The 14,645-nt window shown below is 40.6% G+C and overlaps 1 protein-coding gene across 1 annotated transcript in view; it reads right to left on the reverse strand.

The window, feature by feature from the left end:
• The window catches only part of USP13 (ubiquitin specific peptidase 13 (isopeptidase T-3)), a 39,859-nt gene extending 34,490 nt beyond the window's left edge, over positions 1-5,369 (reverse strand). The window contains exons 1-3 of the mRNA XM_009895328.1: positions 5,298-5,369; positions 4,481-4,606; positions 394-454 (exon numbers count right to left, since the gene is read on the reverse strand). Coding sequence (XP_009893630.1) covers positions 394-454; positions 4,481-4,606; positions 5,298-5,369 — 259 coding nt within the window. The remainder of the gene's footprint in view (positions 1-393; positions 455-4,480; positions 4,607-5,297) is intronic.
• Positions 5,370-14,645: the final 9,276 nt, after the last annotated feature.

Consider the following 14,645-nt stretch of genomic DNA (forward strand, 5'->3'; position numbering starts at 1 on the left):
CCCCAGGGATGGTGAGGGGCAATATCTAAACAGCAGGTATAAACATTTTAAAAAAAGGGTGCTTTGTGGAGATCACTCAAAGAGGGAAGGGACAGAATGAGTCAAAAGATTCCTATGAAACCCTAGGCTGTTTGAGAATAGTTGAGGGCCTACTTTAGATTAAAATGTTTCATGTATACATACACACGTCTCAATATACACCAAAATTACTAAGAATTACTTATTTGTCTGCACCAACTTTAAAAACTAGAACCAAAAGTTAAAAAAATAACCCAACAGAAAAAGAAAACCCACAAGGATCCCCAAAACCAGACACAATGGTGAACAGAACCCAAGTACACATGCAGACAGGGTCAGAAAAGGACTGTGTCAGAAAGTGGCTGTTCACAATACCTAAAAATAGCTTAGCATTCCTCCTTTTTGGTAAAGCTCCACCAGATGCCCCTGGTACCTTCTGGAAAGAGAGAAAGAAACAATTAAAAATCCATCAAGTGAGACAACAGTAATAACCCCATGCCATCACCACTTCTGACACACATCTATCTGTTCATGGTCCTTCTATTAAATCACAGTCCTTGCTGAGCAAGAATGTAAATCCTCTTCATTCACCTCTGACAATGGGACTCAACTCATCATTGCTTATGACCCTCATGGAGTGAGAAAGCCACCATTTGGAATCCTTGATACTTTGCTTTGTTAGCAATTAAGCAGAGCATGTCTCATGGTCACCGTGGGTGACTGCTGTTCTATCAACAAGACAGGGACATCTAGCATCACTCAGACCTCTAACCACCAGATCCCCTACAGTGTTTCTTAATGACTAAAGCTGAATTAGGGAAGGAAAGAAAAGGCTATTATCTGCATAAAAGATTCAATCCTTCATAACTAATTCCAGTATGACCACTTTGCTGTGATCTATTAGTTCAGCTAATTTTTTCTATCCAGAAAAAAAAATGCCCTTTCTGTCAGGATCTATGCCTGCTTCCATTCAGATCAATCCAAGTTACCACCGTGCTTTTTTAATATTAGAAAGTATGGAGGAAACCTGACAACACCTAAGCAATTGTTTAGGGGGGTATGTTATTTTACTTTTCATTTAAGCTCCACAGCAGAGAACAGTGACTTGCAAGTGACATTAAGTTTCAAGCACTACTTTCCCAGTTCAAAATATCTCAAACTACTAGAGAAAACGCTAGTAGCTGAGGAAATGTAAAAGTCAACAGACTTGTTTCCTAAGCTTTTTCCATTAAATCAAATCAAATAAGCTTCTGTGGCTATAGTGCCAACATGATGCATTATATAGTGTATAATGTTAGTGTAACTGGTGAGGTTGTTGAGCAACTTTTTTTAATAATAATATTGGGATACAACAGGTGGAGAGAAACCAGCCAAGAACCTGTCAGCCTAGGGAAAGTTCATGTTTGCCTCTGCTCCTTGGTAAGTGAAAGGGTCACATATTTTGGGTGGTTCCCTTCATGATGTAAATAAAGCTTTGGCCAAAGCAGACTGCTTGAATCATCAGCGAGGTCCTATACATCATAGGAAAGTTTTCCATTCTTAGAAAGAGCAGATGTCAGCTAACACTCCTTGGCTGCACTTAAGAACAGAACCTATTATCCATATACACGAGCCCTAGGGAAAGGAAGTCAGGGTTGCAACTCCAGCATTAAAAAAAAAAAAAAATCCTCAATGAAGTGAAAATAACAAGCAGAACATTTTTCTCCTTAACACTATTGGATTTTAACAAGTGGAAAGGAAGTAGCCAAGAATCTAAATCCATTTTAAAGAAGCAGCAGCAAGATACAACATAAGCCAGTTAGAAATACATTATGAATAAACTGCACACGCTCCAAGGACTATAGCTTCAGAACTAAAAAAATGTTGTTTCTAATACTAGGAAGCTCCAATTGAATTCTGATGTCACCAAGTGGGATATTGTGAAAGTCATTAAGACTAGATATTTCAAAGAGGAAGAATTCACATGGAGTGTTTAATCACTGCCAGCCTGACACTAAATATTTCAGCTTGATTTTGCAAACTGCCGAATACATCTGAACTGCAATTGCAGATGCTCAATACTCCTGAAAAACCTAGAACCTGGCAGGTGTTTTACCCTGTTTCTCCACCTGTCAGAAATCACTGAAAATGTTTCTCATTCACAAAACAATTTTGGCTTCTAACAGATGTGACAAACCCAGTAAATGGGAGTCCCACAATGCATCAGTAGTAGCATTAAATTCCATTTGTGATGCTTCTTGTACAAGGTGTGAGTGTAGCCTATTCTGTGTTCTCTTTAACTGCACCATTGCCACATTTTTTAATAGGAGCACCATCACTGAATAATATCTAGGAACCCATTACAGTAGGAAATTTCATGCTTCTCTGCCTGGTGTTTTCACCAGGGCTGAGGTATCCCTATAGCACCAAGCTAAAGCTCTGCCCGGGGCTGAATACTACAGTATTCAGTTGTATACAAGTCATACGCTACAGGAAATTGGGTGATTTAAAAATTCTGAACAGCGAAATTCTGGGAAAAAGAAAAAAAAATAATCCATTTTCTTGATTACGCTGATGATCTGACCCTTATTTTCTAATTGAATTGTGACAAGATACATGACTGATACTTATTCCAAACACCTTCAGAAGCAAACAGGGATTTCTGCAGCAATGCAGTGCATTCTGCAAGGATGATGCCAAGGGAACCACAGGCAAGAATAGCAGCCTCACTAAAAGAATCTTAAGATAGCATATCCAATGCCTTTGGCTTTACTGTATCCCACACCATCAAAAGCTTGGCTTAAAAAAACAAAACCACAATGCAGCATGTGCCAGACACTTCATAAAACTGTTTCATGTTTCACATTGCTCAAAGGAAAACACAGATAGCACGTAAGAAGCTAACAGTCACGGTAAACAAAATCCACAGCTAATGTATGAGGAATCCTACCTATGAGCTGTGTTAGATGACACAATCTTCACCTGTACTGTATAGTCAGACGCTGTTTCTACCACATGACCTAGTGCACCAGTGCATCACCACCTTCAAACATAGATGCTAGGCCCCTCTGCTACATCATGATTCACAAGAAGAAAAATAGTAGCCACTGAACTAGTTCAATTGAACAGGTACGCAACATCAAACAACACTCAGTGTATTTATTTCTCCCTTTTGGAGTTCTTCAGCCTAATCTTTATCAAGGAAAGAAATTTTTTATTTTAACCCCAGTTTACTTTAATATTGAAAATTCTCAGGTCACATGCTGTAAGAAAGTTATATACGAGGCAAGCTGACAGGGTTTCTGCCCACCTGTCTCTAGTCCCAGGTATCATCTTTCAAGAGTGTTAAATTCACTCAGAAGAACTGTTGCTAAAACTAGACTAGGCTCTCCAAAAACTCAGTTACAGTGTGAAGGAAAATGTTGCTATTAACCTTACAAGGAAAGACAATTCTAAAGTCTAAACAGACATCATTAACAATCTCAACCTGGGAGACACGCGATCCACCTCGCTATAATTCTGACAAAATATGGATAGTCATCTACTGGAAATAAAATAAATGGTCAGGGCACTTTACATAATTCAGGGCCCTCGTCACCCAGGGGAAACATTGCTGTAGAATGAGAAACGTGAAGTATTCTGTCCTGCTCCAAGCAGCTATTTTAGGCCCTCTAACTTGCCAAAAGAGACAGAGCTTACGGGAGAGTGAGCTATCAGCAGACCCAGTGCCTTCCATATAGCTCAGGTCAGAAGTCATTAACAGCCCTGATGCCAGATAAAGCACACACAAACATGTTATGAAGCACAGGTTGTAAGTTACTGTTGCTATGCAGTGATATTTATTTAAATCGTATTATGGAACAGTGAACATGAAGTTTGTATGTATACACACATGGGGTGTGTGTGGGTGTGGGGGGTGTGTGTAAGACTGAATGAGGGCAGTGTGTAGGTCTAGAATCCAGCATTAATTTAAGCTAAGCTTTAGATCCTAGGCTGGGTCAGGATTAAGGCTCATGATTTAATTATACAGAAATCTTAGAATGCAAAGAAGTCCTGTCACCCTGAGATGAAACCTCATATAAAAAAAAAAATCTCAGAAGCTTCCAGCCAAATCTGAGACAAACCCATTAATTCTACACTTCAAAGGAAGGTTTCAGAAAAGTATTTAGTTACCTACAGTATGCACATAATATGCACACAATATGCATTGTGATATGCAGAAGTGTGTAGTGAAAAAGATCAGCAGAAGTCAGGCAACAAGCTGCCTTTAAGATCTGACTCTTTAAAGTTTTTGATTCATCTCAGAACTGAAGCTATAGGATTGGTTGGGATCCAAGCACCTGAATTTGATATCCAGCCCCAAATCTTAACACGTTCATTTCTGTCATTCAAGATTTGGTCTACGTCTGAAATGTGTTACCTAAAAGAGCACAAGAGACCCAAGAATTGCTGGGGTAGTTAGTTGGAAAGCCACAAGTCTCACCTCTGTCACATGTCGTTTCAGATGCAAATATACACACTGTCCTGTTTTCCGGTAATGCCTTTCAATGTGTTCCCTTCCAAATCCCAAAAACGTGTTTGTGCACACATAGAGACCTCCTTCTGAGTCCTAAAAGGAATGACACAAATAGTTACAGCACAGAAGGAACTGAACAAGACAGAAAGGACTCAGCAAGCAGAAAAAACAAAAAATTGCAGACCCTTTCTGTTATCAGGCAAGCATTTAAAATGTGGCTTTCATAGCACATTAAGGTGTTTACATTATCAGTCCTCTAAGAAACTTCCACCTCGCATCACAGCCTCTAGAAACTCATTGAAACAGCTTACTTTACAGATTAGTGAGTATCCAAATTGGAGGTCTAGAAGTTAGTCTTGAAAAATTCCACTTGAGTGCTCAATCCACAGAGATTTGTAGGTACAGAAATTTGTAAAGCATAGAAATAACGAAGCACATTTTTTGAAATAGTAGAACTTTTTTTGGCCATTTGATTGCAAGAACAACATTCCAAACCAGACGCGAGGCAAAGCTGATGGTCCAGGGATTCAGCCACAACTTCTACTATTGATCACAGTCTTGTACAAGAAAAACAGATCTCAAGTGATCTTACAGCTCTTAGAACTGGCTAACAAGAAAACTGGCAAGTGTTTTGTGCACATTCTTCAGTATCAGGGATTTTCTCTATTCGTCCACTTATACTTCTTGGAGACAAGGGCACTATAAAGGAAATACCAAGATATATATTTCTGATACTGATCACAAATGCAGACATTTCAGTAGCATAACTTTGCAGGAGTCTTACCACTTTTTGCTCTCCCAAAAGCTGGGTGTTTATGCTGGGTGTTATCAGGGTCTTGTTCCATTTTAACACCATTACCAGATTTCTCCTACATCATTCAGACTGCCAGAAAGACTTTCCGTCATCTGGTTCATTGGTGTTGGATCAATTTTTTAAGCCCTCTCTAGCATGCATTGTTTTGAATAGGTGGTGCATAACACAGATTGAGCCTTTCAGAAGCACTGTGACCTCTCTTCTATTGTTTGTGCTATTGGATAGTACAGAACATCTCATGTTAAATTCCCCAAAGAACAACATGAACTAAATTCATCCACAGGCACCTTGGAAGGAAACTTAAAAAAAAAACAACCAACAAAACAAAAAACCAAAACCCAAACAAACAAAAAAAAACCCAAAAACCGAAACAAAACAAAAATCATTACTTCCAGAAGCAAGTCACATTAGGCGCACACATTCACATAATCATGTATTGAGAATTGTTACAGCAACAATTGCTTTGACAGGATAACACCTGAGAGTGCCACACCTGAAACATATTCAATTCGGTAAACCAAGAAGTTCTCTCCTGCCTGGCGTACCTCTCTTCAAGGCTCTGCCAGGCAGGAACCTCTGTTCCACCTCTGAGCCCTGCCAGGCCCCTCTCTCAGAGCGAACACAAAGCTGGCCATCCTGCCACACCAGCCATTGCACGCGTTAGGCTCTTTCCAGTCCCATGGACTGGAATAAATAGCAGAGGACAAGTCTGACAAAGACCACAGCTGAAGTCCAATACTTTCCTAACCAGCACCAGGTTAATACACCTTATTCTCTTCCAGAAAAGGAAGCTGAAGGGCTAATAGTGTTGAGCAGTTGTTGCTCATCTGATACCTGGCACAGACCAGCTGGGGCCTGACAAGTTTCTCCCCTCCCACCACTGCCCCAAAACCAGGCTTGAATGTGCCACTTTAAACCCTGTTAATTCTTCCCAGATGGTTTCAAAGACTGGCACTGAGTATTTCTGTAGGATTGGAAGGAATCTAAACTTCCAGCTTACCTACAACCCTTATCCATATCTGTATGCTACTCTTTCAAAAACATTCATTTTTATCAATATAACTAAAGCCAGAACTGAAGAACTGCCTCAAACACCAATTAAATATTGGTACTCCCACAGCGACCTGCAAAGCCGTGGAGCTGAGAAACAGAACATGAAGAGAGACCACAGAATGATGTTTTACCCCAAGACTTCAGAAAATATCCATCTCTTCCTCTTTTCTTAATGTGAACCAACACATACAAGCTTCAGCTGTTCAGACTTAGCGGAAAAATGAACACATAGTGAACTATACAGATGTTGCTTTACCTACGTCTAAAGGACAAGAAATTGCATTGAGCATTCCAAGATTCAAATATGCAATCTGAAGCAAAGGCTTAGACTATCTGCCATTCACACTTAACATATACCATGAAGTCATTCTTTCAGCATCCAGACATTACAACGATTATTTCTGCTGAGTAAATAGTAAACTATTTAGCCATCTCATTTCTGATCCACACAACCCCTGAGATTCTACTTTAAAAAAAACACAGCTCCTTTGAATTTCAAATATTCACAGCCTTGAGAACAAGGCTGATACCTGCAATTGTGCTCAAAAGTAATAAAGCAGTTTAAAGAAAACTCCAAAGCTGGTATCCAAAATATTCATAAAATACAATTGTACTTAAATTGTATTAGATTTATTTTAATTTCCACTACTCTTTCACAGATTTATCCGCTTTAAGGCCCATTACATCTTTGCCATCTGCTCTTATATCCTGTATTCCAAATCCTTTTACATTATCTCCTCCGAGAAAGTCACGGCTGTGTCATCTACAAGAGAATCCTACAGGTACCCAGCCTAAATAAAAATATATACTGTTGTCACTCTAGGATCTCAGGAACTGTATTTACAATTTTGCTTTCTTGGAGACCATTCTCTCTCTTTCTGGAGGGAATCCAAGAGACCACTGAACCATTTTTGATAAGCAGCCTATGACAACAATCTGACACTGTCAGTATATGAGCTAAATGTAGAATCTGAGTAAGTTGGTTGTGGTTACTAACAAAACAGTTATTTCTCCTGGAGAACGCAGGCAGACTATTCTCTCATGCAACTTGGAAAGAAGTGGACAGACTGTGCAAAAGCCTAAAAGGTCACTGGGCATGTGTGAAAAAGCCACCTTTGCAGAAGGCTGTGTAAACTACTAGGCCCCCTGTTTGGTGCTCAAAAACCATGGGACTGTGATATAAGACGGGCTTTGTGCTTATTAATTTAACCCTACTGAGCACACAACCAGTTCTGCAAAGAACGGTATTTTACATAGGCTGTGGCATGTAAATCTTTGTAATCAACATTCACTTTAGATATGTGTGAAAGGTTATGCTGGAGGAAGTATCTAAAGTACTGAAGACACTATTTTACAACAGGAAAACATAGCTTGTCCTGGGAGACAAAACCAGGAATTTTTCTCCCCCGCCCCTCCTTCTCACTTTTGCCTCAGTACGTAGCAGGCACGTAGTGTGATTTTTAGGGTAAAGTAATGTATAAACATTGCCTTCCCTTATTACTCCAATCTAAAGACATTGTTGGGGCAGAAGCTTGTACTTGCTCAGGTCTTGGTCGCTACCCAGAAGGCCACCCGAAAGTAAACCAGTCTTCTTGCCCTCTAAGCAGAAGGCAAAGTGATTGCTCTTCACTGTATTTCTTCCTGGTTTTGGCTGCTAAGATGGCCACAGTATGCCAGGTGCTTTATTGACAGAGAGGGAGACACACAGTCCACACCAGGGAGAAAAGTATTTTAAAAAACAAACAAAAAAAGCTCTTCTTACTTATTTAGATAATAATTCATTTTTGCAGAGGTAAGATGAGGAAATCAAGGAACAGGGAATCTACAGAGAAAGGAGGTAAAATGCAACAGTTACTCCCTCTTAGGCCTGAAAAACAGAGCAAGGAGGCTAGTGGATGAGAGGTCTGGCAAATACAAACACCAGTCCATAAGGAAACAGAGAGAGATCACCACCTCACTTCACACACGGTCATAGCACCAGACACTAATAGCTTTCAAACACTACTAACCTGATCAGGATTTGAACTAATGACCTGTGTATCCCATTACCAAACCCCCAAACCAGTTAGACTCCTCAGGGAAATCTAGGGTTTAGCAATTTCAACTCATGAGGTGGCTCAGGCAATAATGAATTTATAAAAAACACAATTGCTGTGGTGATCTACTAACACGACAGTTACAGACTTGGGCACAATATCTACTGTACACGTGTTTGCTTTAGATCCATTAGAACAATGGTAAAACTTGCTAATGTAGGTATCGGAGAACAGAGTAAAATGGCACCTCAGGTCTCCACATCCAAACATAAAGAATGAAAAGTTTGTTCATCCTATCACATATAAAGTAAAAAGTGCCAGGTACAACAGAGGGTCGCTGGCTCCTCTGTGCATTCTGCCATCATTTCCATGCACAACCATAGAGAACTGTTACAGGCTGTATTCAGAGTGTCTGCTCATCAGGAACCACCATAATTAATCTGGCTGTGGTCACAAGACTTTTGTTGAATAACTACAAACCAATCTTTAACATATTTGGAAAAGTTACAGGACCATCCCTAACATACACATATTGCATTGAATCCCACAATGGTGTAACTAAACAACAGGTATTTTATTTCAGGACAGGCTTAAAAAGAATAACAGACTTTTCAGGACTTCATATTCATCTCAACAATACACAGTAATTTACAATGACAAATAAAAAGAAAGGCTGTCTCTGTCATGCACCAGTACTACCTACATTGAAACAAACAAACAAACAAAAAAGAGAAACCACAACAAAATAATAAAAAAAAACCCACAACAAAATAAAACAAACCACAGCCAACAAACTGAACACAACAGCACATAGAGATGGCTCCAGCAAAACAGAAAGTTCACTTTCAGGTTTCCACTGCAGTAAATATGGCAACTTCCTCGAGAGGGTAAAGAAGAGGGGGTAGATATCAACCCCAAAAATGTGTGCTAAAGGCCAGGAATATATCTAGTCACATTCAAAAGGAACATGGGGTATGTTGCCTTTTAGACAACTGTCCTCTATCACTCACAGGTGACAAGAAAGCAATAATGACAAAAGGAACGCAGAAAGGGAATAAATAATAAGAGGGTAAAATTGGACCTCTGGTAAGGAGGAGGAGAAGGACAAGCAACGAAATCAGAACAAGGAACAGAACAACAGACATACATACACAAGCATTGATGTGAAGATATATACAAGCAAGGAAGACTTGCTTGCGGTCAGACTATCCAGGTGCAGATTGCGTGGGCCACTGATGGAGATGTCTCAGATCCATCACCACTTACTTCCTTGCTCAAGTCCAGTACTGCAGCTCAAGCAGTGCCACCTGTACTGCTTCCACAGCAGCTTAGATTTTGAGAGAGCCTGATGATTTTTGCTTTGTGCAGAGCCTTAGATGTACAATTCCATTGATCACAAAGACAGTGCTGTGCTTCCAGAACAGAAGATCTGTGGAGAAGAGTTCAGAGGAAACCTAATGGTTCTACAGCGATTCAGCAGAGCTTCAGGGTTGCCCATTCATCTGCGTCTCTGTATTGATCCTCTAGCACTCCAGCTACCTTACAATCAAAGTCCCTCTGCTACCCAAAATATTGCAGCCCATCATCACTCAGGGTAACAGGATAACTAAAGTTTGGTCAGTCACAGATACAGAGGGAAAGGCTAGTAAAATCCAAATTTATATCAAATCCACAGAAATACACAATGCACATACATACCAGTTATTCTCCAAAGCTGCATAGTTATTTCTCATTTGTGAGGCACTGCAGGCACAACCCTTACTGATTTTACCATTCTCCAACTTTGGAAGACTATTTAGTTAACCTTAGTGTCCTGGTGCACTCCCAGCCAGCAAAACACTCGCCCATGGGACAGCTTTGCTATCTCCCTGTGAGGCAACAGTACACCACTGCTCTGATTTTTCAGGTGATCACCCACCACCAAGCAATTCACTGCCTCAGTAACTTGCAGCTCGTTTTGTAGCTAGGCCAAAATCTTTTGTCTGAAGTATTTGGTATGTCTTAGTGTAATCAGTCCTCGTGTTTGCTTCCTCACTGCCACTCCAGTCCCATCAACAGAAACAAGATACCAGTCTGCTCCTCCCAGACAGTAGCCCCAGTGACTTTCCAATTTTCTTCAAGGAATATGAACCAAAGGAACAGCCAGATAGGAGGTACTTATTTCTAGAAATTTTTATGCAGTATGATCACTGATATCCATTACACACTCCAAACTCTCAAGGGTGTCAGCCTCAACTGTACTGTCTAATAAACAGCCAAGCATCAGCACAGTTTAGCCTTCGGGAATTGTCCTAACATAACTGTTACAGAGTCCCCGAGCCACAAAAATGAAGTCAGCAAAATTCACAAAGGAAGCTGTTGTCAGCAGTAAGGTTTTCCAGCAGAGTGAAGCCAAGCTTTAAGCTGCTCAAAGAAACACAGTCCTGCAATCTAGAGAACCCGACTGCTTGGTCCTTTTGCTGTGTCAGACTCATGACTTGTGCTGTAGTTGTAACCAATGCCCTTCGTGGAGAAAGCTTTAGAGCACATCCATCTACAAAATGCATAGCCTGCATGCAAGCCTCTCTTATAACTTCAGTTTGTATCCCTTTTCTAGCAGTTGCCTCTTCTTCGGTTGTGACTTGTCAAAAATGAGGTCTCTGAGACAAGGATTCCATTAAAAGGTGAACTTTACAGCTGGAAATTCTGGAATTTCCAGAGTACTATACTTCTATATAAATAATAACAAGACAAAAGATTATATAAATGCAACCTTTTTACCTCCTGTGTTCTACTAAACACAAAGTCACATTCATCCACCAAAAAAGGACAAGCGGTCACAGTGGACAAAATAGGAGAGAAGAAACCTACTTCACAGTGGCACAGATGCAGAAAAACAGTCACTAGGATGGACCGCACGTCAGATCTGAAAAATTAGAGGTGCAGGATTTCATCCATTTCTGATGAATTTCCTGGAAACCAACCCTAGCGTGTTCTGTTGGAAATAGGGCAAAATCTAAAGGACATGAATTTCTCACCTGTTTAGTGGCCTTTCTAACAATACCACCTTTCTGACAAGATCATCATGCTACAGTTAATCCACATGGAAAAAATACACTGAATATCCACTTCTGCCTCTCCTATGCTCACACTTCTGAAATCTCTAAACTAATGACTCTCTCTGTAGCACAAAGGCACCATTGTTCTCAGATCTTTACCCAAGGAAGTAAGATTTAAAAGTTATGGAAAGGGAACAGTGAAGTCAACGGATTTTGAGAACAATCAGTGAAGCTGCCTGTAACCACTAGAACACAAATCCTCAATGACACTACACCACTCAGACCCGGACAAGAGACAGAACGACACAGTGACAAACAGTTCTGCAAAAGTCAGGTCTCGCAGCCATGTTAAACTTTGCACAATTGAAAGTAAAAGATGGAGCCACTCACATCAAGTACCTCCTTGTCTTTGGCAACCCCTGACACGAACAGCTCTCGTTTTGATCATCCCACCCTCCTTGGTCCTTTTTGAAATTGCTGCAGAATCTTTCACAATAATGATAATACTTTGTACCCTAATCCTCACGGGTCTGATGGGTTTTAGTGTATTTAAAAGATCACAACACTTCCTTACAGGAAAAGTAATAATATACAATGAGTACAGCTAAGAAACTTGAGTCTAGAGCTGCGGTGTGAGTGGGTATGTTACTTTAAAATATACAAATACTCAGGGAATTCACTACTTTGGAAAAAAAAAATGAAGGAGAGAGACAGTCTTATGGTATTAATGAAAGAAACTACTGAAATAAGATCTGGTATTGAAGAAAAGGGAGAGAACAAAACATCCAAACTGCAAATAGAGACATGCTGAAGTTAAAACTGTAACAACAAGCATATTTAAAATGGCAAAATGAGAAGATGTGAAGAAATACTGAGACATAAGCTTACAAGAGAAAACACCTCCCCTATCAAAAACGTAATCTGGAATTTTACCACAAATAATAAAACCAAGAGCATCTTTTTTTAATCTTGATTGTTTGCTTTAATACTGTAACAAACCAAACAAACAACCTGTGTATGTCCTTTCAAAAAGAGCCAGAAAACTCAATAGGAAGAGGCTCGCTTAGGTCATACATAGCTAACCTAAGAAAATAAGTCACTAAACCAACGTAATACAAAGCATACAGAGATTAACATCTCCCTTTAGCCACAGCAACAACCTGCCTCTATTCTTTCACTTTCCTTCTGAATGAAAGACTGTAAAAACACAGCTTTGCTATTTTCAATTTGTAAATGACAGTGTTTTATCCAAGAAAGCACACATTTGCCCTTTAGAATCATCATCCTAGAAACAATATCCAAGTATCTCTTAGATTATATTGGAATAAAAAATAAAATCTGAGGCAAGTCTTTTGCCCAGCTAAGCTGAGGAGTGGTATGGGCTGAAAAGCCATCAAAACCCACAGAAACTGAGGCTAGTTTTATTTTTACTGGTACTGCATAGGTTCACTCAAGCCTTTTGCCTAGTGAATGCCTATAATGCAATTTAAAAAAAAAAAAACCAACCAAAAAACACTTTAACAATGGAGGGCAACATTTTCCAAAATCTGAAATCTCTTCCCAATAAAGTCAAAGGGATGAAACATTTTTGGAAAAAAGAAGCCACACATGGGGATTCCAACTCCTTTGCTACTTTTAAACATAGTTTCTGTTAATTTAAGTTTGGCTCAAATGTTTTCCGTTTTGTTCAAATTGTTTTACTAAACACAGCTCTTGCTGTGTTTACTTGAGGCTGGATGGTGGGGGTGGTGATTGGTTGTTTTTCAATTTGTAGTAGTATTTACTATCCCTTCCAACTGGTTAACAAAACCTTTTTATAAACTATAAGGTTGAAGAAGCCTCAAAGTGTAACCGAAAACATCAGCCATATGTTCACCCAAGCAGAAATCTGAAGGAAAGATTGTGGTACATTGATTTTCCCCCTCAAAAACTTATTAAGTATGTAATGCAATTAGCGCCTCTGCAGCAGTCTGATTTGGCAGTTTTAATCAGACCGCCTCCCAGTACAGTCAGGGCTGCCGGGTGACACTTGAGATCTGAAGAGTGAGGGTAAAAATAACCTCTGTTCAACAAGACATGATGAACACCAGACAGCTGAGTCACCTTTAAAACCAATTTTGCTTTTCTGTATTAAAAGGAATTATCAAAGAGAAGAGGATATTGGATTAAAAAAATCTGTCTGAAATGTATCTTTCATTGAATATTCTGTAATGTAAACCCTGAGCTTCTTTTTGAGTGCTGCCATTGACTTTAACATCAGTATATAGTGCTCAGTCACCTCTGGGAAACCTCAGCTTCCCGTAGAGAAGCAACTTTTAATAAAATTTCAGCTCTATTTAAAAAGTGTTACTTCTAAGCACCTGTTTCTCACATAGCATCGACTGTTACTATCTATGAAGGCTTCCAAGTATTACTAGTTAAAGTTAAAAATGGGTTAGGCCCCAAATCCGCCACGTGCAATCTGTGGAGCTTGTGGAAGTTTTGCAAGACAGCTCTAACACCATAGCAAGTTTACTGTACATTGAACAGTCATTTAACAGCAAACTCAACAAACCAGTGGGGAAATACTACAAGCCCGTTGAAATCCAGCAATGGAACAGAAAACTGGGAGAGAAAGCATTTCAGGAGGGCTTTCGCACCGATTTTCTGCTGGAACCTCTACCTTGGAAGCTTTCGCTGAAGATTTTAAGAGAATGAGCACCGAGACTGCAGGAAAGCAAAACGATTGGCACCTTCTGGCCAAAACACACAAAGGGGGAGGCCGCGGCTGCCCCTCATTACTACCTCAGTGTTAACAGTAATAACGAGGGCTCCGAGGGGGGGTGGGTGTTGGCGGGCAGACCTCGGACCGCCACATCCCATTTCCCAGCAGGCAGGAAAGTTTCCCCCGAACCGCAAAATCCCCGCATCTAAGCTACCGCTTCACACCGCCTGAAGAAAAATAAACGAACGAACGAGCGAGCGAGCAAGCGAACGAACGAAGGAACACCGCTGCAGCGGTTCGCCCTGAGGAGCCCCCGCCGCGGTAGAGGGCGCAGCCCGGGCGAGGGGGGAAACCTGGCTGCGGGGGCAGGTGGAGGCGGGCGGGCTGGCAAAGGAAGGGCTGAGGGAAGATTTTGAAGGCTGAGGGAGAGGCAGCGGCCCGGGGGAGGGGGCTGCCCTCGGGGCGGGGGGGCGCAGCGGGGAAGGGG

The sequence above is a fragment of the Charadrius vociferus genome, unplaced genomic scaffold (assembly GCF_000708025.1).
Source record: "Charadrius vociferus isolate BGI_N301 unplaced genomic scaffold, ASM70802v2 scaffold311, whole genome shotgun sequence".
In the NCBI taxonomy this organism is placed as follows: Eukaryota; Metazoa; Chordata; class Aves; order Charadriiformes; family Charadriidae; genus Charadrius; species Charadrius vociferus.